The sequence below is a fragment of the Myripristis murdjan genome, chromosome 16 (genome assembly GCF_902150065.1).
Source record: "Myripristis murdjan chromosome 16, fMyrMur1.1, whole genome shotgun sequence".
NCBI lineage: Eukaryota > Metazoa > Chordata > Actinopteri > Holocentriformes > Holocentridae > Myripristis > Myripristis murdjan.
In genome coordinates this window covers 24,704,204-24,728,235 of record NC_043995.1, presented here as the reverse complement: position 1 = coordinate 24,728,235, position 24,032 = coordinate 24,704,204, and the positions used below count along the sequence as shown (strand labels likewise).

The 24,032-nt window shown below is 41.6% G+C and overlaps 1 protein-coding gene across 2 annotated transcripts in view; it reads left to right on the top strand.

Annotated features, from left to right (window-relative positions):
* The window catches only part of LOC115374115 (mannosyl-oligosaccharide 1,2-alpha-mannosidase IA), a 183,651-nt gene extending 168,227 nt beyond the window's left edge, over positions 1 to 15,424 (top strand). For both annotated transcript variants that reach the window (XM_030072870.1, XM_030072869.1), the window contains exons 8-12: positions 1,876 to 1,991; positions 6,783 to 7,002; positions 11,064 to 11,236; positions 12,554 to 12,669; positions 14,046 to 15,424. In XM_030072870.1, coding sequence (XP_029928730.1) covers positions 1,876 to 1,991; positions 6,783 to 7,002; positions 11,064 to 11,236; positions 12,554 to 12,669; positions 14,046 to 14,187 — 767 coding nt within the window. In that variant the 3' untranslated portion in view covers positions 14,188 to 15,424. The remainder of the gene's footprint in view (positions 1 to 1,875; positions 1,992 to 6,782; positions 7,003 to 11,063; positions 11,237 to 12,553; positions 12,670 to 14,045) is intronic.
* Positions 15,425 to 24,032: the final 8,608 nt, after the last annotated feature.

The window sequence follows — 24,032 nt, the reverse complement described above, 5'->3', positions numbered from 1 at the left end:
CTACCTTGGACTCGCCTTTGTTGTGCTCAATGAACAAGCCCAACACAAATGACCAAAAACATATTTGTGGTGCCTCCTACTGGCCAGTGTTTGAATAATTATGCAAACAAGGGTCAGTTCATTTTCAGAAGATACTGCAACTGACAAACACTGGCAAGTTTGTCCTTTTGTTTAATTGCTTGCATATATATTTATAAATATATTTATAAAAATGCATAATGGCAGAAATTCCAGATGGCAGACATGGGTGGTCATAATTGCAAAGTTGTGAAGCGTGGCTGCTTGAATGTATGTACAGCACAAAGCTTCACATCAATCGGACATTTGGTGTGAGAGTTACAGAGCAAAATGTATACATGTGTGCTATAGTGCCACCATATGGCCAGCATAAGTGGCCGGACTTGCCTGAGTAGTGGGGGGCCATAGGAGCCCAGCTGCCAAATATGATTGCTCTTGGGCTTGGGCAATTAATGGAAGGCAAGCAAAGCCAGAAGCATTTACAGATAAATACAGATAAAAATACTAATAAAAACAAAGAATGCTCTCAGACTTTGTCAACATTTCTACATTGTTCCAACTCAGACACGCACTGGGAAAGTCATGCTGGTCGGCTAGGCATAATAATACGGTGAGCCGTTTAGTATCCCATCACAGGTTAAGATATCAGTCCATTTTCCCTATATCAGGTAGCATTTTGTGACTTCATTGATTCGCATTGTCCATTTTCACCCACTCGTGAACCTCGTCTGTGGCTTTTGTGTCGGATGCACCGCAGACCTTGAGCCACCTCATGTGTCAAACCACTTCTTGAGCTTCTCGTCTGTCATTCACACATCCGTCTGTTTTCTTTCATTTTTAATATCAGGCTCATAGCGATGGCTATATGACTCCCATTGCTCAAGGTTATTAAAATGATAATGAATTCAATTACTTCAGGAAATTGGATCTTTCCGATTCACCTGAAAGGAGGTGCAAAGATGGGGGTTGGGAGACACTGGACCTGAAAGTGCTAATCTGGGTGATTGTGCCGGCTAATTGTTGTTGTGGGTGAATGTGTAGGGAAGCAAGTAGATAAAAAACAGGACGAGAGAAGCAAATAAAGTGGCAGGTAAAACTGTACATATTTATCAGCACAAAGGCATAGGAAGCCTTGGCTGCACAGCTCTCACTCATCTGTCTCCGCCAAGGACAAGCACAGCTTTCACTGTGATAACCTTGCGGGGGAGTGAGCAAAGGTGTGTGTGCATGCAATGAGCATGGGTGGGTGGATAGAAACTTATGCATGCCTCCACTGCAGTATCATATCCAGCTTTTTGAATTTGAATACGGGCTTAAAACAAGTGGGAGGAAAATCAACAGCCACTTAACTTGTTTCGATTTCCACTTACGAGCTTTGAGTGTGTTACATCATTAAAATTTTGGACAAACTTTCAAAATAAACTGTTTTCATGCTGTGGACAGAGAGTGTGGGTAAAGTGTGGGTAACGTAAAACATGCATGCACACAACTAATTATCCAGAAAAGGCTTCAAGAGTGGTGGAGATGTGTGAAAACTGAGAAAATATGTGACGTGTATGTCCGGACTAAGTTCACTTTGAGAATGTAAACATATTGTATATTGAGGAACGGCTGCAGCACATGAGACACAAACAACTTGCCCACCACCGCCTCATGAAAGTTGAATTCCCGTTGACCTGCTGCTTACAGAACATTGCATTTGCACAATTTGATATGAGTCTAGGCAGACAGAAATTAGTCAGACGTGGTGGCCTGTGAGACGGGGGAATAATATGTTTAGTGTGCATGGGAAAAGGACCCATGTGTGAGATTACAGAACAATTTCACCCACACCCTCCCCTTCTCTTCCCTTCTCAGATCACGTTTCAATCGGAGGCCTAGGGGATAGCTTCTACGAGTATCTGATCAAATCGTATCTGATGTCAGACAAGACGGACGAGGAGGCAAAGAAGATGTACTACAGTGCGCTGGAGGTATGGAAATCCTAATCTCATATTGCACACGGAGCCGGATGTGCCCTGAGGGTGGCTCGATTGTATAGATTTTTTTACAATTCTAATTATAACTTCATTTGTGAAGAACTTTGATAATTAAATATGCAAAGTGCTCCGCACGTGAGACAAATAAAAGACGCAGAAACGGTGTTACAAAAGATAACACAAGGACGGAGGCTAAATCAAAAACATAGCCATCAGGTTGGAGGTGGGGGGGTGGGTGGTAAGATGGAGACTGTTGATATGTTAAGGAGTGGGACAAGGAGACACTGTAAGTACCATGGCTCACAAGGGCGCTCACGCTTCCTATGGGAAAGCAAAAACATTACGAAAAAAATGCTCAAAAAAAAAAAAAAAAAAAAAAAATCACAAAAATACAAAAGCCTTAAACAACTGCATGAACAGAGGCGTGCTGCAAGCGAAGAAACCACATACATTAAGAGAAATGTTGGTGCATTTGTTTCCGCTTATGAAGCGCAGTCAACCTTGTGGGCCACCACACCAACAAATCAACAGCGGAACAACAACACAAAGTGAAGCATCATTACCTCTCAGTATAAGTGTTTTTCATGTGACGATGACTCTCTGCTATAGAAATTTGGCGGAGCTCAGTCGTGAATGGGCAGAAAACTGGCGTTTGGTGGGTGGCTGTACGGGGAAACGCTTCACCGTGACTACATACATCTGTGACAGCGGCGGAAATGGGAGAGGAGGAAGATTTTATCAAGCTGGAGAGATTCCTGGTAGTGCATAATGTGATTAGCGCCGTGATTAGATGGCAACTGACTTGTGCATGTACTCGTGTAATGCAGAATGTGAGCATGCCCACACAAATCCGTTATTACCACTTGCTTAACCGAAAAGGATCTGTGCCCATGCAAATGTACATGCAACCACACACATACAGTATACAGTATACACATGCATTAAAAAAAAAAAGCCTCTGTTTTTGTCTTGACTTGAATTTATAATCTTAGGGACCAAAGCCTATTCCCTCAGCTCATGACTAAAATATATATACAATAGCTTTAGACTACCATGTTGGGATTTCCTCGTTCATCATCAGAGGGTCAAGCCAAAGGCGAAACTACTAATTACAGACATCCCCTCTCCCTCGTGAGTTGCTGTTTAAGTGATAATGGCAAAAGACCCCCTGTGGTACCAGGTTAAGTTGTACATGTTCGTGCAGGGATCTCAGGTGTTAGCACTGTACAATTCATTAGCTTTGGTATTCAAATTAAAGTAGATTACTATTTGAAACACCACGCTGAATGGAAGAACATTTCCAATTATTTCACACAATGATTACTGCAAACAGCGGCTAATTAGGGGGAAATTCATCAGTTTCTGCCCTTAAGGAAAGTGTTCGCGGAAAATCATGTTCACAAGCATTCGTTTTATATAGATTGCTTTATTTTATCTTCTGTCACTGTCAGTTGCTGGTGTGTTACGCTAGAGTTTTCTTTATTTATTTAAAACTTATTTTTCCAGGGTTTCATATGTGGAACAGTGGTTGTAGGGAATGGGGATGGAGAGAAGGTTGCATGTTGTACATAGCATACTTTATCTCTGCCAGTTCTGCAAACCCCACTGAGGTAGTTTAGAAGTTAAGTGTCTTGCTCAAGGGCACCGCTTCCGTTTTAATTGTAAGAAGGATATCCTTGGTGCGCATATTTGGTGAATTAGGTGGTCTTAATTTCATCATCTGTTTTTTACAAGCACGTCCTGAAGGGGCTGTTAAGAAGAATGAAAAATGAATGAACAATTAGAGGCAAGATACACTACTTTTAACCCATTTAAGCCCACCGGCAACTATAGTTGCCGAAGTCTATGCCTGTCATTTTCTACTCAAAATAAAAAATCTATATGTTACTCATATAGTTTTCTTCAATTATATGATAGTAGACAACTTAGACAAAGGTTTTAAGAAAAAAAAAAAAGTTTGCAAGTGCTTCCTGTCAAATGACATCATCGACTTCCTGCCCCTTCCTCCCGAGAACATGGCGGCAGCAAACCCTCCCAGAAAGAGCTCATTTTCTTTAAATTATGATGTTTTCAACCCTGATATGTATATATGTATTTAATCATACAAGTCTCTTGAATAACCCAAAAAAAGAATTTTGTACCTGGGATGAACAGTTTTTTGTTTATGGGCAAATTTGTGCAAGCGGCAACTATAGTTGCCGGTGGGCACATAGCTTGTAACTACCATGGGAAAACACTGTTTGCAATATTGCTCATGAATTACTTATTTTAAATTGTAGAATGATGTACAATGGCTCATTTTAATCCTCTTAGATTACCTTTTCTAACTATATAAGGACACTGGTGTTCAAAAGCCACATGTCCCTAGATTTTGACACATTTACACACCTCATCTTGCTCGCTGCTAACATAATCGAGCCTACTTTGCTTTAGTATTGAACTGAGGCAAAAAAAAAGACTGTTGTCCAATTGGAGATGCTTTTCCCTTCATACACAAGTACTAACCCCAACCAATGCCCCCACCCCCTCACCCAATCCCCCCATTTGGTATCTAACACACACACACACTCTCCCCAGGACCTCTCCCCAGTCCCCCCCAATCTCCTCCTCTGCTATATGTTAGCACTTTTCATATAATAATCACGTACCAAATGAATAATCATGTATATATCCATGGATGACATAAAAGGAAAATCAGTTTTTAGAGGTTTTGGGTCATGTTTGAAAAATGAAAAGTCCATACTGTTTTTACATGAACTACAATTCATAATGTTTATGTGTTATACGATGTTTATCTATTTCACATGCACTTTATCATTTCTAACTTTTTAAGTGCTTTTTAAACTTGTTATGGACTTTTAAAAAATGTTAATGACCCTTTATGAAATTCTTGTAATTAGTTTACATTTGCTGCAATTGGTGCTTTGATGTATCCAACTTGTTCCCACATTTTTGTCAGTTTTGGATTGACAAAGTGTTATTTAATGTTTTAAACCTTTGAATTGATATTTTAATCTTCAATTTTGTGCTAACACAGATTTGAGCTTACATGTAGCTCCAGCATAAAGATTGTTTATCATAAAGAAAATTGCTGGAATATTTTTTTTTATTTCATGATTTGATTTGACCATTGTTTAACATGTAGCTTAGAGGAACCAGGATTCGAACCGGCAACCCTATGATCATTGGGTGACCCCATCACTATCTGCCTGGGCCAATAATTCATATCCATGTACAGTTTTAGATCAATTGCTCAAGCCAAACTGAGGAGATACAATGGCAGCTTACCAGCCATTGATTTACTGGTTTAGACCTTGATACAAGGTATGTGCCCACCGGCAACTATAGTTGCCAGTCATTAAACTGCTATTTTCTTCCAAGCAGAGTACAAAATGGAAAAAATACATACATAACATGATTGTTAGTGACTCAACTGACATAATTATATGCATGAAACCTTTGAAAAAAATTTGGGCATAAATGGGTTAATCCTCAGCCTTTGCTGGAGTGTTGCTGCTGACAGTCAGAAGTCTCTTTTCAAATGCAAAATGAGCAAGCCAGAGAGAATATGGAAGAGAGCAAAGAGAAGGTGTGCAAAAGAGCTAGGGCACAAGAGTGTTGAGTTATTCATAACTCATCTCGAGAGATGTGTCTTGCTGTTCTCACTTTAAAATAAATAAATAAATAAATAAATAAACTAAAAACACTGGGAGCAAAACAATGCTCCATGGACATGAAAAGTAAAAGAAAAATGTGTGTGCATTTCTTTAAAAGAAAAAAAAGATCGTGGTTCATTTCTCTTTCTTTTTCGAATGAAATTAGTACTGGACGTCTTCAGTTACCATGAGTGATTACTCTTGCAGTGCCATGATAGTTTAAACGGTTTAGTGCTTGCTGAACAACAGTGGTTTGGCCAGGCTTTAAGTAGAAATTAGAGCACAGTGAACACACAGAACCTGAATAAAACTCAGTTCTGTCACATTTGGGTTACTTAATTTAGTGCTGACCTCAGCTGACGGGGTACACGTTTTGATAATTCCTATACAAATGCAGTGCAGAAGGAGAAGATACTTGTGCACACTGGTAACAAAATTAGTCTTGAAGCAAATTTGCAAGAACAAAACAACAAGTGAACGGTTTATTGCATAAAATCCTAGTTGCAAATCAAAGCACTGTGCAGGATTTTTCAAGTAATCATTACAATATTAATTTTTGGTGGAAGTCCAACGAGATGATTGCCAAGAAAACTGAAGGCCTTAACACTGCATTTTCCATTATGAGTGATTGGGTCACATTTTGTGGGAAGTTTGCTGAATGGCACAAAACGAGAAAAGGAATTGCAAGAGAGAGGAGTGTCCCATCCTCCCTAAATGAGATGCCATATTCCAGCCGCAAGAAGGGACTAATTGAAAAAATTAATCGTGAAAATAGAAAACTGCCCCCTAAACAGCGGTGGGAGAGCAGTGAGAGGTTCAGTGCTTTGGGCAGTTCACTGGCATTGTGTTACATCATTTCACGGTAGCCTGTTGAAGTTCATTTTTTCCAAACAGTTACCTCTTGCTGACATTTGGAGCTGCCAGCGTGCAAAGTTGCCTTGTGTAGCTGTGATTTTTATTGACACGGACACTATCATTACCACTGGTGTAACACTGAGGCTACCTGTCGTGTCGACCATGGCCTCATTTGTTTATGGCTATTACACAAAGTTGTTACCGTTAATTTGACAGTGATGTACTGATGTTTAAGAATGCTGTACCGAGCGCCGTTGAATCTCTCTGACCGCAGGCGATTGAAGCCAACCTGGTGCAGAAGTCACCCGGCGGCCTCACCTACATGGCAGAGTGGAGGGGAGGAATCTTGGACCACAAGATGGGCCACCTGGCCTGCTTCTCCGGGGGCATGATTGGCATCGGCGCCGATGATGGAGTGCCAGAGAAGAGGCAGCACTACCTGGATCTGGCTGCCGAGATCACACACACATGCCACGAGAGCTACACTCGCTCAGGTGAGAGGGGAAGCCACAGAAGTTGGGCAGAGGTATTTAGAATTGCTCAGGCTCTTTACTCTGCACAGTAATTAGTTTCAGCAGAATCACAGGCAATCTGGCGGCATTGAATTGATTGTGCATGGATAAAAGACATTTCACAAGTAATCTTCTGCGCAACACCTGACACTTTAGGACGCTATCATCAAAAAGCCGCTCATAATCTATTCCCGTGTGGTGCTCATATTTTCCACTATTCAGATCAAAACGATAATGCTTTTTTTTTTTTTTTTTTTTCAACATACCGCATACTGCCTAAGAAATTTTATGGTTCATCACTGATATACTACACTGCATCTGTCTTGTTAAGAGAGAATTTGGTGGCATACAAGTAAGAAAATAGAGTCTGGGAGAGCTATATTGTAAATTAAAAGGGCCTCAGGCATTTTAATTTCACCCTGAATCAAGCGGAGAATGGTTCCTGGTGGCTACACCTCAACAGAGAGACGACAGGCCTAATGGGGAGCAGCAAAATCCGATGCGTCTCTGGTGTGGAATTAAAGTTCTCAATTATTCTCTAACATCTCACAGCTGTAGGCAGCAGCAACAGCCGACGTGGTGCTACTTGTGCCATTCCTCCCAGTTTGTTTGATATTGATAATCACACCCTGTTGTAATTCAAATCGAACAGTGCTGCAGGAGAGGGGCCGGGAGATGAAATGAGACAGAAAGAGCGAGAAAAAGTAAACACTGTGGCAAAGACTAGTCGAGACCACTGGCAAATTAGCTGCAGTGCCAACCTGAGAGGGAAATAGATGAAAGAGTTTTGATGTGGCTTTACTTGCGGACCCGAGGTACCCAGGAGAAAACTACAAGAGAAATCGAGAGTGGGAGAAAAGAGAGAGCGGGGAACAGGGGAACACATTGCGAGCAGCAAGACATGACCAGATTTTTGGGAACAACCAATGTTTGATCTCTTTTCCCGTCCAAGGCATCTGTCTCTGACCCTGACAAGAATCTTTCCAGCTAATTTCAAACAATTTTTTTTCGCCTCTCCACTGCCGGGTGGGCTGTGCGGATTTGTCTTCAAGTGTTTGTTCGTTACCCTTCATTCCTCCAGTAAGCTAATGTGACTCATCACATAACAGGTTCCTTGATACGTTCAGAATACTTTTGATCTGCCAGCCCGAAAGGCTTCTTGAGCTTTCTCTTTCATAGTCATCCACCAGGTTTCTCTTCACTCATTAAAGGGAATGGATGGCGCTTAGCAGTTCTTGGATTAGCTGCCCGTGGAGGAGAGAGAGAGAGGGAGAGAGAGAGAGATTCACTCTTGCATGTGCATAAAGTGGCTGCTATTTAGCTGTGTCTTGAATACTGATACCATAAAGACTCCTTCTGCTGCTGCTTTGGATCACTGCTGTCTTCACAGCAACAGGTCTAATGGGAAGCAGCAGGAATAGGAACAAAAGTTAGGAAAAAAGTTATTGGTTTAGGGGGAATATGTGTTGTTTAACTCGTAATAGTCGGGTGTGCTTTTCACTCTATCACTTAGGTGTCTCTTTTTTATTTATTTGTTTATTTTTTTATTTTTTACAATATACACTACTCACAAAAACTTAGGGATATTCGGCTTTCGGGTGAAATTTCAGGATGAACCTAAAATGCATTATAACCTTTACAGGTGAACTTAATGTGACCTTCTGTAAACTTTTGAATGCACATGTCCAACTGTTCAATGTTTCAGTACTTTTTGCACAAGTTGCTGTTCTCTAACAAGGAGCTTAACGGCAAAATTCACATCAGGTGTTTGATGCTCCAGCTCATCGAGGTCGTATCATTAGGGAACGGCTGCTGGAGACTGGGGTACCTCAGATGGAGTGGCCTGCACTTTCTCCAGACCTGAATCCCATAGAAAACCTATGGGATCAGCTGAGTCGCCGTGTAGAGGCTCGGAGCTCTGTACCCCAGAACCTCAATGTCCTGAGGGCCGCCCTTCAAGAAGAGTGGGATGCCATGCCTCAGCAGACAATAAGTCGACTTGTGAACAGCATGAGACGTCGTTGTCAAGCTGTAATTGATGCTCAAGGGCACATGACAAGTTATTGACACTGACATTTTTTGTTGTGGTATATCCACCACTGTTGTTGGCTTTTGTTTCAAGAAATTGTTTGAGATGAGGAAATCACCAGTGTATGCTTCTACTTAAATGCCCTACTTTCATGATATAATATCACTGTAGCGTGAACTTTTTATATTTTCCATAAATTTCACCCAAAAGCCAAATATCCCTTTTTGTGAGTAGTGTATGATCACTGAGGACTGAAATGCCACCTCTACCACCAGTGCTCTCAATTCCTCTGCTATCAGATAGATTATTTGCTGCTTTCTAAGATTTATATGCTGTATATGGCCAATTAACCTGTGATCCAAACTGGGAGCCAGTGGGCTAATAGTTGCAAATAGTTGTTAGACATTTTTTTACTCCTGCCTGGACAACCAGATATTATCAGAGGGAGGTGATATAGCACATAGGTACTATAGCACAGTTCAGCATGTGCCAGAAAGTGTACACAAAAAAAAATTCCTCTTCTAACTGTATTTTAAATGCCTCAGTGCAGTAAACACCCTCTGTTGGGAGCGCCAGAGGCATTCAAAGAAACGCCGAGAATGATTTGCACATTTTGTTTAACCCCGTTTGCCTGCTATCCACCCGATCAACTTGTGGGGGAATTGATGGTGTTGTCTGTACCGCAGGTTTGAATTGGCATTAGCAATTCAAATCACAGCCATTAGCAGCCGTGGGAGAGAATTATCTGGTTCACAACAGGTTGAAAAAATGAAAAAATGGATGAAAAAAGGATGGAAAAAATGTGGAAACAACCCAGAGGTGGTTTACAGCAAGCTATAAATTCCTTGGAAATCTGTTTATTAATTGTGAACTTGACTGGGAGTTATCACTTGATAAGTAATTGTGAGTCACTGATCATTTTGTCTATATATCCACCCTACCAGCCTACCTACCTATCTACCTACTCATCTGTCCACCCACCTTCTTATCTAACTGATGCTCTCCTGTTTTTTTCTCATTTCCTGTTAATATTCCTCTGATCATTATCTTTATATGTGAAACGTGTATGTGGATTTGTGTGCAACAGTACAATACTTTATATCCCTACTTTCTCCCTCCACCTTACTCACACATGCACAAACCCACACACCCACATACACAGACACAGACCCTATAATGAGCTAGCTGACCCGTAGACCCCGCTGTCTCTGACAGTTACTTTTTTGTATTTCAAGATGATTCTCTGTCCCAACCGGATACAGCCACTCACACTCCAATCTCTCCTCGGTGACCACGAAGACCCCGCTGCCTCCAACCATGGACCAATTTTCTAAAGGGGGCACACAGTGGTTCTTTAAAATCACAGTCGATAAGCCCAAGAAAAGGTCTCGGCAAATAGAGCACGGTGAACAGAAACACAATTTCAGAATCGTGTTGCATGCCATAATACAAATCCCATTCTACAGTAACTGCCTTTCTAAATCTGAGATGTTGCCATGCCAATGCTCCTGCCCTGACCGTGGTTTATAAAGACTTAGAATAGATTCTTTTGTGGTCTGGTATCTTGAATGAAATCTCTTTGGGAAGCTATACAGTCTTGAATTTTTTGTAGAAACAGCCTATAATGGGAGGGAGAGGTGGATAAAGACGAACAGAGAGGCCCATAGACCATCTGGACAGCAGGGGAAATCCTAATTGTTAAGCTCATACCTCAAGCCCTTTTAGTGCACCTCGACTGAACGGCCTCTGGATAGGCATGGAAGGGCGCAAGGGCGTAATTTTGTCTAGAGCGCCAACACAGGTAAAGCCGGCACTGCCTCTGTGTGCTAGTGATGTTATATTCATTAATACAAGCCACTTAGGAATAATCAGTTTGCTTTAAAGGAGGTCTGATTTAGTGAAATGCTGTTGAGTAAATGTTTCAGTAAAAATCAACATCCTCCATGGCCATTATATTTGTCAGGATTTTGTCTCATGCTTTGCCCACATTCTTCTGCATTAATGTCTCCTGCAGCCACAAAACTGGGGCCTGAGGCATTCCGGTTCGACGGCGGAGCTGAGGCCACAGCAACGAGGCTGAGCGACAGGTATTACATTCTGCGGCCGGAGGTCATCGAGAGCTACATGTACATGTGGCGACTGACCCATGACCCCAAGTACCGGGAGTGGGGCTGGGAGGCTGTCGAGGTGAGAAACGTCTGAAAATGGGGTTTTACAGAAATACACATGATGCTGTATTTAAGAACATGGAACGAAGAAAGGTAGCAAAAACCCACAGCACTGATAATTTTGTACCCCATGTTTTTTTTTTTTTTTTTTTTTGTAAGGAGTGCCATACACTCTGTCATTTTGTAAAGTGTGCCAGCCTACTAAGTCAGGCCCTTAAAAGACCCCCAATTAGCCTCTGCTTGCTTTCTTGATAATGTGTGGCACAATGCATTAGCTTGTAGATCAAGCAATTCCACCAGCAAGAGGTGAAGGTTGTGCGGGGTGCACCACTATTAATGTGACAATAGTCAGCACATTAGCTGTAGTAAACTGTAGAGGGCCGGCTGATAGATTTAGCATTAATTTAGTGTGCACAGAAGTGAAGAGATCAGGCTGACGAGTTTGACGGGCCTTTAATTATCGGGCACAAAGGTTGAAAGCAGTGCACAAGGCTTCTCTTCATGCACATCAAGCATTAACACATTGGGGTCTTTGCTAATTAGCATATATAAACCAGCCCTTTGTAACAGGGGTAATAATGTGCTAATCCGCTTGGCTAGCTCAGCCACTCTCCATTAGCCCTTGTCAGATTTAGCATCACTGTGCCGTCTAATGCATAGCCAGCTGAGGGGCTTGACATTTCCCATCAACTCCTCTTCCTTTAGGTGTGCATAAACACAGGTCTGATGAGCACAGGGCTTTCTTCTTTGTCAGCCACTGTCATTATTTCAGAGGAGTGTGGTCCTTTGCCACCAAGCCCCATGACCTCATATGTGCAGCATGCAAATTGTTTGGTTGCATGTCACTCTGCACAAGTGAGGGCATCTTCTGCTTAATAAGGTTAATGAACTGAGGGGGCGAATTTCCAAAATGATTGCACTACTTCTGGGGCCACTAAAATGAGACAAAAAAGAAGCCGTGGAACTCGCAAAGCACAAGCAAAGGTGGCAATGCACTCCTGACTGCACTGCCAGACAAATAGCATGAGAATGCGCCCTTGCTATTTGCTTGTATTTAAATGAGGTAATATACATACATTTGCCACAAAACTGGCCCCGTTCTATGCAAATGAGCCTCGTGCCATTCATGGTGCTATCAGCAGCCACGATCCATTCTTTTAATGTTGCGAAATCACCCCTGAATTTATTGATAAATGAATGAGTGAATGACAGGAATTTTTACTGTCCTTCCTGGGAAATAGTACAATGAAGCCACTAATTGCACAAGGTGAAATAAGGGAAAATAGATGTTCACATTCAACCCTGGTCCCCATATTCCCACTTTGTCATCCTTCAGGCCCTGGAGCAGCACTGCAGAGTGGACTCTGGCTTCTCTGGGATCCGAGACGTCTACGCCACTACAGTCGGACACGATAACATGCAGCAGAGCTTCTTCCTCTCAGAGACGCTCAAGTAAGGCTTTTCACCTGTCAACATCTCGCTGCTAAATTTCACAATCTTGGCAGCTAAATCGTCCGGGAGCTCAGAACAGAACTGAAGTAGAAAGCAATATAGTGAATATATAGGAGGAGTGCAGAGTATTTCACAGTGGGAGACCAATCCATCTCTATCTTATTGTCTGCTCTGTCCTCGGAGCACAGTCGTCTTAATGTGAAGGAGACATTTAGCATAGATCGAGCACTCAAGCACAGTCTCTTCACCGGAGAGTTCAGAAGCCATGTTAGGTTATTCCACTCACTTTGAAAGGGTTTCCGCATTTCACCTGTGAAACAAAGGTGGAGATGGTGTTTAGCTGGTGTTCATTTGAACGCTTCAACCTTTGTTGGATTGCTAAGCAATGCAAACCTATCCTCATGTTATGTTAGACCTAATAGATGGTAGAAGAGGTTATGATGGGGGCACTCCGGTGGCTCACCAGATAAGAGCATGTAGCGGATGTTCAAGCTGAGTCCTGATCACAGCGTCCTGGGTTCGAATCCGACCTCAGGCCGTTTGCTCCATGTCATCCCCCCTCTCTCTCCCTCTCTCCCAACTGTAACTGTCAAATAAAGCAGAAATGCCAAAAAAAAAATCTTAAAAAAGACAACATGGTGCAGTTCATTTACTCTACTTGATGCCTTGGGTTAATGATGTTGTTGTTGTGACAATGTCAAGACTCCAGTAAAAAGTAGGGTTGCACACCGAGCTAGGAACCAGTACTGCATCTGCACTTGTTAAAGGAACACTTCACACAAAATCCAGAAAAGACATTTTCTCACTTTTACCCCTGGATATTCTTTTATGAAGTGTCAAAAATGTAACATGGAAAAACTCAACAGAGAGGTCTCATTCCAAAAACAATGACATATCCACAGACGTCAGGAGCTTCATATGGAACTCTTTCCTTCTTAAGAGCAAAAACTATAGCCTATCTATACCATCACTATTAGCCTATAATTGTGACTTGTTGCAGGCAAATAATTGCAGTACAGTTTGTTAGTTCTTCTTCACCAAATCTTCACCCCAAAAAAACTTTTAATCCCCAAGGGCTGTGGATTATGCCAGGGATCTGTGTTACTGTTGTGAGCTTGGTTTGAGCCTCACCACAGAATACCCCAAAGCTTTTTTGCACTGGGTTGCTGGGGGACAGGGCAGATGGCAGCAAACTGGAAACCTTGCCCAGTCACACAGAAACTGCCTGACTGGATAGGAATACGTTTTTCTCCTTGATGCACAAAGAATTGCATCGTTTTGTTTTGTCTTAACATTTTATTGTGTTTGAGTCATTAATCGGTGGGTTTAAGGAATCTGGGGAATTAACTTTGGTGGAAATCTGTGTTCCTCCTCAGGTATCTGTACCTCCTCTTCTCTGACGACGACCTTCTGCCACTGGAGGACTGGGTCTTCAACACAGAGGCCCACCCACTGCCTATCATCCGCGACAGCTGCCTGCAGGACGGAGGAGCACAGGACAAGACAGTGTCTGAATGAGACTGAACACCTCGCCGCCCAATGCTTAAGACACTTAGAGATACAGTACACTGACACACACACACATACACGCAGACATACACACACAGTCACACAGATACTGCACACACACAAACACAATGCAGGTTCAAAGTCCTCTGCGGAGCCTGTCATGGACTCTCAATTCCTTTCCAGTAAAGGATCTTGTCGTTTTACGCTGTGATTGTATATCCTTGCGCCGGGACTACTTCCTACTGGCACTACTTTTTTTGTGGACAATCAAGACAAACATGACTTTCATGAAAAGAGCACCTTTTTTTCTTTCCTTCTTTCCTCTGTGAGGAAACCAGTATAACTTGCAGACCCAAATGTATGGGAGGAGGGTTGAACCATGGGCCATACTGCTAGAAAGAGAGAGAGAGAGAGAGAGAGAGAGAGAGAGAGAGAGAGAGAGAGAGAGAGAGAGAGAGAGAGAGAGAGAGATGTAGAAAACCACTTGAGTTTTGCTTTTTTGATTTTTTTGTTTCCCTACCCTTAAGTGATGAATGATTTCTTTTGATCTTGTCATTGCATTTTTTCCTTTGTGAATACACTCTGACCAAAGTTTTCTTTGAGGTTCTGTTCCCCCCCCCCTTTCCCAGTGACGTGTATTTTGGTGAGATTTGACAGATAGTAAAATCGCAGACGTAACGTAAAGGATTGAATGCTAATGAATATTAATAAATGTACAGACAAATGTCAAATGTGATTCTCAGATCCACCTCCAAACTAATATTGATGTCATGTTTCTAACTGAAACAAGCTTGAATGATTTTTTTTTTTTTTCTTTCTTTCTTTTTAAAGTTCGGAGGTGGCAGGAAACCCGTCAAGGTTTAACAGTGGCAGTGTCTTATGCATCCAGGGACCATTTTTACTGAAAAAAAAAAAAAAAAATTGTTTTGGGTTATCATTCACCTGTATGCTTGTGTTCTACTTGGACCAGGGCAACTCTTCCTCAAGCCTCACAGCCTTTTTACGTCCTAATTACAAACAGACTGGTGTCAGTTCTGTGACTGTAACACAAGCACCAACAACAATGCAAAAGGAAAAAACAGCTCCAACTTAGAAGCCACCTGAGTATTCATGGGGTTCGGCTGACTCAGTTGTTCAATATGCCTGTTAGTATTACAATGTTTGAGTCTCACCATTTCACAGTATTGACAGCGGAAATAGCCAAATAAATAAATAAATAAAAGTCAACATGGTTAATATGAAGACAGGCTGTCAAAAAAAATAAAAGAATAAAATTGGATTATCATCAAGGTGGAAGTGCATGGTTTGGAAGGGATTCTACAGGCAGGCTGGGAACGTTACCTTGCTACTGTGTTATTCTCTGTTTGGTTGTTGTTATTTTTTTTTTTTTGTCTGTTCCACCTTCCTTTTCATGTGTATCCAGTGCAGCCACTGACGCCGAGGGCCGAAAGCATGAGACGAGACAGTGGAAATGGGAGTGGGGTTTCCACATTCATCGTTATTCTTATTATCACTGCTGTCCAACACACTTGTAGAGAGAATGTGCTGTACATACGGATGATGTGAGCGACCCCCTGTATGAGCTTGTCTTGACTTTCTTTTGTGATCTTTCTATTCTTTTTTTTTTTTCTTTTTTCTTTTGGTGGTTATTATTTTTCTCAGTTCTCTTTTGATTTGCTTCCCTCAGGTGTTTCAGTAAAAAAGATGAAAATTTTTCTGATTTTAAGTCTAGTTATTGCTGATAAGAAGTATTGTTATTACTTATTCTTACTGTTTGATTTGACTTATCTTTCATTGTTGAATATTTTCAAATACTGATAAAAAAAAAAAAAAAAAAGAACTGTGCAACTTTGTACATTTAAAACAACCACATTTGTTCTGTCATTTTTATGGCCCGTTTTGGTTGTTTACCAAGACTTTGAAGGCTGCCTGGCGTGGTATTTGTTTTAGGATAAGAGAGAGGATGGAAGGGTTTGAGTATCTCATAGGTAAAGCAGGAAAACATCTCGCAGTGATTTAGAAAAACAAGTGGAACCCGACTGACTTACTGATGGCATTTACTCGAGTGTTTGCATCCAGGAAGTTCATTACAGATTTAATTGATGGGAGACGTCTCAGGGTTTGGGAAGGTTCCAGCAATCACGACCGGAAAATGACTGATGGGGTTTAGCCATCACACTTGTGTCATGGTATGAGGCCAACAAAGGAAGATATAATATCATTCCAACTAAATGATTTAGTTCTAACCTGCTGCCATCAGAATCTAATTAGGGCATGCTAGCTTGTAAATATTTTTATTGGCTTTAAAACGGAATCACCGGGAATTATTGACATGATTGACATTTAACAGACTTTTGATGAATGGTCCTCAAATGTCATGCATCCGGCGTCATAAATCTCACCGACACCTTAAATAAAACCTAATGCACCAGTGTGTGCGTTTAAAATGTAAGTGAAAATGTTATCTGAACTGCAGCCTGCATTGCCATGCCATAGCCACCATCCTTCCCTTGAGCGAAGGAGAGATAACGGAAGGAAGGGAGAAGTGAAGGACAAAATTTGTACATGTGACTCGCCTGCTCTGGCCAGGGGACACAAATGGGAGGATCACTGTCCATGTGAATGCACCTGAGACTGATAGTGAAGGACAAACACCACTGATAATCCCCTCCCTTAGCTTTTTTTTTCAGCTCCACCTCTAAAGTCCCTGGGAAGCTGAGCAGGGCGGCACACACAGAAATGTTGGGGACGCTGCCTGACTTAGCGAGGCGCTCCGTTGTTATCTCTGTGCCACAGTCCTTCTGCAGCCACCCTGACTGAGGCAGCTGCCCCACAGAGGATGACCTGCGTGTCATGGGGATCTGGTAATATTAAAATCTGCAAATAAATAATCAACATTTGTTTTGATCAAATTGAAGTTCCACATGGAAGGGGTTTTGGCTCTCAGGCACCACAGTGAATGCCAGAAGGTTTAGGATTTTGAGTCCAAAGCGCAACATGTACGATTTTCACAATCCCACCGCACAAAAAAAACAAATTTCTACAGAGGTTTGACAGAGTTGTTAATCAATACCAGGGGCTCAATGATGATTACTTCTCCAGGTCCAGGTGCAGGTATGTCTGACCTCTAAAAACTCACTCTGAGTCTCCCATTCTCTGTTTTGAACAAAAACTCACCACCAAATGGACTTTCAACACACTCGAAATCCTCCGCCAGGTACTTGCAATTTCAGCTGCTGCAAGATGGAGGACAAAACAATCAAGAAATCAATGTCACAGGACATTTTATTTCAAGGTGAAAAACAATGACAAAGCAATATTACTACTTTTTTTTTTTTTTTCACTGATGTCTTAGGTAATTCTGCTTTTATTTTATGTTGCTATTTCCAGCAGAGGTTGATGAAAGTTGTAGATACTAAAAGTCCTTTTAATACAGTGTATTTGTCTGTGACTGATGATATTTCCGACGCTACCTGAATTGTCCTCGTGTAGTGACCCTGCATCCGTCTGGTGCTCGAGAATGAATAATCATTACAAACACTATTTGACCCTGGTCTGGAGTCAGCGACACAAGCATGAGAAGGGAGAAGCCAGGGGATCCATCACAGGTAATGAAGACACAAGCCAGCTTCCCTTTGTGTTTTCCAAATCCCCTTTCTACTCCCAGACAGACACCGACTCCGACGGCTGGATAAAATTAAGAGTTTTCATTCTAAAACGCCTCATGCCCATTTTTCAAAAAAAATAACTTTGATGTTCCGTTGCTCGTACAAAACAACCCATTACATCATCTGACATTTAACTATTTTGTTTTTAAGTCTTTGGTAAGCTAATAACTTTAAGTGAGTTGTACTTTATATGTCAGCAATAATTTTGCAAGGAAGGACACCACATTTTTCAAATGCGGGATATCTCATTTTGAGATAAAGCCCTTCAAACTACGATTTAAACTAGATCGAAAATAAACTCCTGCTCTCCTTCCTCACGCCTGATTTTCTTCCTCTCAGCTCTTGTCGGCACAATTTCATGTTTTGTTAAGCGTAGTTGTTGTTCTCTCAGGGTTGATGGTAAAAAGGAAGTAAAGCAAGACAATATGGAAGGATTTGTGGGATAGGTCTTGGCCTGTTAGTCTCTAATGTACCAGACTCGAACTGTGCACCGAAAAATAGTTGACGTATCTATTTTATATTGTGAAAATTTATGTGTTTGTCAAGGTCAGGTTTGATAGTTTGATCACCCTCAAATCTGTTGGGGACTGTGTCATGACTGTCAAATAAAAACAAACAAAAAAGCATAATATGAGGTATTTGCACGGTTCAAGCCACTGCAGAAGCCCTTTTTTTTTTCTTCTTGCATTCATGTTGAATTACTGCCACACTAACTATTACTTTTGTTGTTGTCACACATCTGCAATACTGATGCTGGATAGAGGATGCGGCATAAATGCGCCAAGTGGGATTTCTACAACAACTGCTATTGGTACTTTGGAGAAACTGTTGCCAACAGGGCAGACCAGACGAATCAAACTCTATAAACAGACGCGGAGCAATCTCCATGCAAGGTATGCGGGGATAAAAATAAAAGCGTCAGAAATGTAAATGTCAGTGTTAAAACCTGACGGTGGCTATGTGTCATAACATTTCTCATACAACTAGAGGAGCGGGTAGGAGGAGGGTTTAAGGCTAGACAACTTTTCATCTCCAACGCTGTGATTTCTCTGCTGGCGTTTGCACACTGCACGTCTAAATTGGACTCACTGTAGGCAGCAGAGCAAGGGCATGGAGACAAGGCATTTATACGAATGAATTTGTTCTGCACAATGAATTGCAAATAGGATCCATTTCATTAATCTCTATTCAGTGACTCATTCCCTAATCTAATTTTTTTTATGTTTTGAGGAAGATGACAGCCCAAGGGTTGCTTTGGAACAAACTAAAATAGCTCTCTCTTGGATGCAGAGAAATTACTGGGAGGAATCCTGAAAAGCAACACACATGAGTTAATGTAGAGATGCATAACATTCATTTAGTGCCTGGTTTCCCATAGCGTCCTTTATTGTGACTGAAAAAAGATATGAATTTTAAAGAGAATTACATTGAGCAAGGGGGGCCTATAATATAGTGGAGATTGTTTGAGAAGATAGCGTTCGCTGTATTTGATTAGTGCAAAGACTGATGATTGGATTCCACTAATCCAGGCGATATGGAAACCCTGCGTGTTTTCTTTGTCCCCCACCGTTATCCAATTTTCTGATTATTAAAACTTTAATGCGATGATTAACTAGATTCTGATTTTGTGAAATGATACTTGAGTATTCAGACAGGGCATGCTTCCATTTAATATTAATATTCCAACATACATCCTAATCAGATGACTAATTGTAACATTGGTGTCTTTCCATGAATCTTGAGAGTGGGTATGTATTTCCAATTTAGTCTCAGTGCGTGTGTGTGTGTTTGTCTGTATGTGTGTGAGAGATAGAACCTGTCTGTACAGTGTTTGTGCCAGTCTATGTGTCTATGTGTTTGAATTTTGCTGTGTGTGTGTGTGTGTGTGTTCCTCTCTGTGTCAGACTTCTTATATTTATACCTCGGCAACAAAGAGTAGGTTAAAAAAAAAAAAAGGTGTGTGGACGTGTATGCATGTTTATATGTATATTTTCTCACACGTCTCTGTATACTGATGCATCTTGGAGTGTACTGAACAGATGCCTGAGACAGGATGCTGTGCAGCTCCGGTTTGCACTTGTCAGAGCATCCTGTGCTGCTCTGTACTGCCAGCACTCCAAGGTTCAGCAGGCCAGCCTCATCTGCCACCCCAACACCTTGTTAGAGCCCGGAAGGAAACACACCTGCATAATGAGCTGCTAATACTCCTTAAAATAACACAGTCAGCTCAGGGGTCAGTAGTAGGAGGTTTGACAGGAAGACAGTGTGCATATCCGTAGCTCCTCCATATCCACTCACACACTTCAGCACCAGTGTGTTGTTGTGTTAGCGGGACTCTTGAGGCTCTGCTCATCAAGGATACAGCAGAGTTTGGTTTCTGCACGAGGCCAAGAAGCGTTACTGTGGTAAAGGTTCGCGGAGCAAGATTTTTTTTTTTTTTTTTTAATGCAAAAATACCCACTTTATCAGTCTGTGGCTGCAACAGAGAGAAGCATGCTCACTTAATAAGACTGTAATTAATTTCCAAGTGTCATGGCCGCGAGATGTGAGGAAGAGATGCAAGGGAATGAAACAAGGATTCAAATTGAGCCGCTGGAAATCGTCTCGGTGTGCAGGGGGGAAAAGGAGAAATGGGGTCAAAAGTCACGGTGACCAGGCTCTGGGATTGACTGGGATCAGGTGTGACAGGTTACAAGCTCCAGCTGAAGGCGGATGTCTTTCTGACGTCTTCTCCCTCTAAAGCCCTTCCCAAGATCTTTTATCACCACCAGTCGCTAAAAGGAAGAAATTTAGCTCTGAGGGATATGTAATTTACTGATGTCACATTACTTGATTCTGAGAGATAAAGTCCTCCGTGCTGCCAAAAATTCACCGCTATCTCCTGCTGCTACTGGGAGCGCCAAGGAGTAAAATCTAGTAACTCATATAATGATGAGCGATGAAGCTGCAGCAGAAAAGTGAAAAACTGCGGTCACACTGGACATGTGTGTGGAATTCTATTTTAGGGCAGACTCGTCCTTAAAATTATAAATATAGCATATTGTATATCTATATATGGTAGCAGGATGGTGCTTAAAAATGAATCCCCTGACAAAAATCTTTAATACGCTAAGGTGAAAAAAACAGTCCATGTAGCATTTTTAAATCGTAGGAAAGAAAAAGTGTCTAATTTTTGTCGACAGGCATGTTTGCCCTAATAAGTAAACATAACATAAAGTAACATAAAGTTTGTGCTGTGTATGACGCCTTCATGACTGTTTTTGCAGTCTCTACCGTCTGTGATTGTTTTGTAGTGGCCCATCCTCTATGTCAATTAAATGCTTAAATGTTCAAAAGCTTTGAGTAGCCTCATGAGTGGAGTAATTTAACCCAGAATCCTGATGAAAGCTAATGCTAATTGTTATGGTGCGCATTGTCATAAATATTCATTTGTGAACACGGCCTAGCGTCTGTGACACGCTGCTTACTGCTCTCTGAAGAGATTCATGGCTTTGAAGATGCCAGGATTTGTTAGCAGGAGCCATACTTTTCTCTTAGCAGGTGAAGTATTCAGATACTGCCTCTCTCACTCACTCTGTCACACATCCTTGCATTTTAATAATTCTCAGGTGTTCCAGTGACTTTCTCTTGTTGAGCAGAGATTCACACACCAGCACAGACACACACGTGATACTTGTATCTTCATCACCTTTAGGCTGCAGGATGCACATGGCAAACCACAGCAAAGAAAGGCTTGGCAATGTGGGCAAACTCAAACATCAACATGTTTAACTGAATGCCAAATCAATATATTGTGATGATACAACAGGAATGACTTTCAGTGTTTTCATAAGATATTTACACATTGGATTATTGATTGACAATCATCAGCAATGTGAATATTAGGACCAAGCAGGTAGTGGCGAATATTAGAGCAGCTACAACAGTCTGATGTGTTTAGAAAACTGCATCCCATTATTATAATGCAGCCTTTAAAGTTCCCTCCCTCCACTCATTTATTAAGCCTCTAAAAAGCCCCTTAAATAATCTGTTCATCAATATTGCATACATACAGTTAGACATTTTTTTTCCATGAAAAAAAAAAAAACATCCCTTTGTGCTTAAAAGGTAACTCTGAATCTTGCCCTCACTAAAAATGCCCAGATCTATGAATATGCAAATAATCTCTGCCTATGCATCACTGCCTGCTGGCACACCGGCTCATAACCAGAGCTCTGTTCATCGGACGCAGACTCACGACACTAAAGGAAATTTTTGTCAGATTTTTTTTTTGTCAGTGAATCTCTTACTTGCACTAATATTGGTCATGTGAAGCAACCAAATATAAAACCCTCACATGGGAGAGCTCCGTGTTCAAAGAATGTGGAAGTCCTGTCCCATGACTTAAAACCAGGGAAAGGCAATATCTATGCCTTATCACAATGTTACAATATCGAAAATCCCAGGTATCTGATTTCATATCATGAAATCAGTGCAAATATGCCCTACAGCAATGTGCTTTTTGGACAAATGGCTTGAAAATCTGAGCATGAATTTGGTTATATTCAATTCAATTTTATTTGTATAGCGTCAAATCATAACAAAAGTGGCTTTACAGAAACCAAACAGATATTGGCCAAATTCTAGGACGAAAATCTTGGCTAAGGGTGACAGTGGCGAGGAAAAAACCCTTTTCACAGGGCCAAAAACGTCCAGTAGAGCCCGGCTCTGGGTGGGCGGTCATAAAAAGGCTTATTTTGAACCCCGGTCAGTATGAAAGGGGGCAGATACAATCTACCTCATCACCTGGATCTGCTTTCCAGACTGTCCCAACGATCAGGAAGACGTGTTTATCAAGCACATAAAACAGGTCGGTGCAGTTGTAAAATCTGGATTCATCAGGTAGTTAGTATTTGGTTTTATGGCTAGAAACTTCACGGCAGCCTTCTGCAATGCGATTCAGCTGAAAAAAAAAAAACAGTTTCAGAGTTTTCAACTATTATCATTTGTTATAACACAGTTTGTGGAATAATGACTTGCAGTGGCATTGCAATGCAGGTGTGCTGCATGCTGTTTTCACTTTAATCATCGCATTCCAAAAGCAGTGTGATGGGAGTGCTGCCTTGGTTTATTTGAAGTAAGTCCAATCTGTTGTCCTAAAAGCTACATTATGTTCCTCACCTCATCACTCAATTAAATGTGTTTTGAAGCCCCTGAGATGTCAGTCTCTGCAACACACACAGAAGCAGAGGCATGCAAAAGATGTTTACCGGATATGTTTTCAAGCTTACTTGGACAAGCGCCGGTGAGCTTGATGATGTTGATGAAGTGGAATTTTTCGGCTGCACTCATGCTGTTAATTGTTGTTCGGAAATAATGAGCATGTTTGTTTCCTACAGTCTATGCATGGTTTTCATTACAGCCGCATACAATGGTTTAACGAAGGGTAAAAAAATCATACTTATAATGACTGTTTTTATTGTTTCTCTCCATCCCAATTTACTTATGTTTTGATCATACACATTCAAGCACTGGACGCAGTTCCATTGAACCAGTGTAAATGGATATACAAATGTATGCTAATGGATGCTGCTGGAAAGGAGAGCAGCAAGTGAGAGACTTTGAGGCAGGAGGAGAATGATTACAGCCTCACAGATCTACGCCTAAAGTAAGCTCCCACCATTCCACACACTCCACCTCCGCTATTAGTCCTCCCAAGCAATAAATCAGAATGTAAACACCAAATTCCCATTCAAGCAAGAGTTCCCAAAACAGCTCTATCATTTTCTGCCCCAAAAACTGCACTGCCCTCCCAGACCACTCAAGCTGATAAATACAGCCGAGCCTGAGCACAGCCTTGGCCATCCCTTTCCATCCTCCTCCAGATGTTGTCCCTTCCTCTGTCTTCCATGTTTTTTTTTTATCCTCTATTTAATTAGGGAATGATTTTTTTTTTTTTTTTTTTTTGGTTTGCATACCCTCTGTCATTTTCAGAACCGTATTCCCAGCGGTAACTGATGAAGGACAGGAGAGTGTTTTTCCATCTCCTTTCAAAGACAGACCTTTAAAAGCTGTCTCTCCATTTCCCCTGGACATTGCATTATGACGCCGGTCCAAATTTCGCCCCACAAGTGCGAAGCGAGGTCAGCAGTGCCAGGGCCGTAGTGGATAACACGCAGGGCAGGACGTCGGCAAAGGGCACGACGC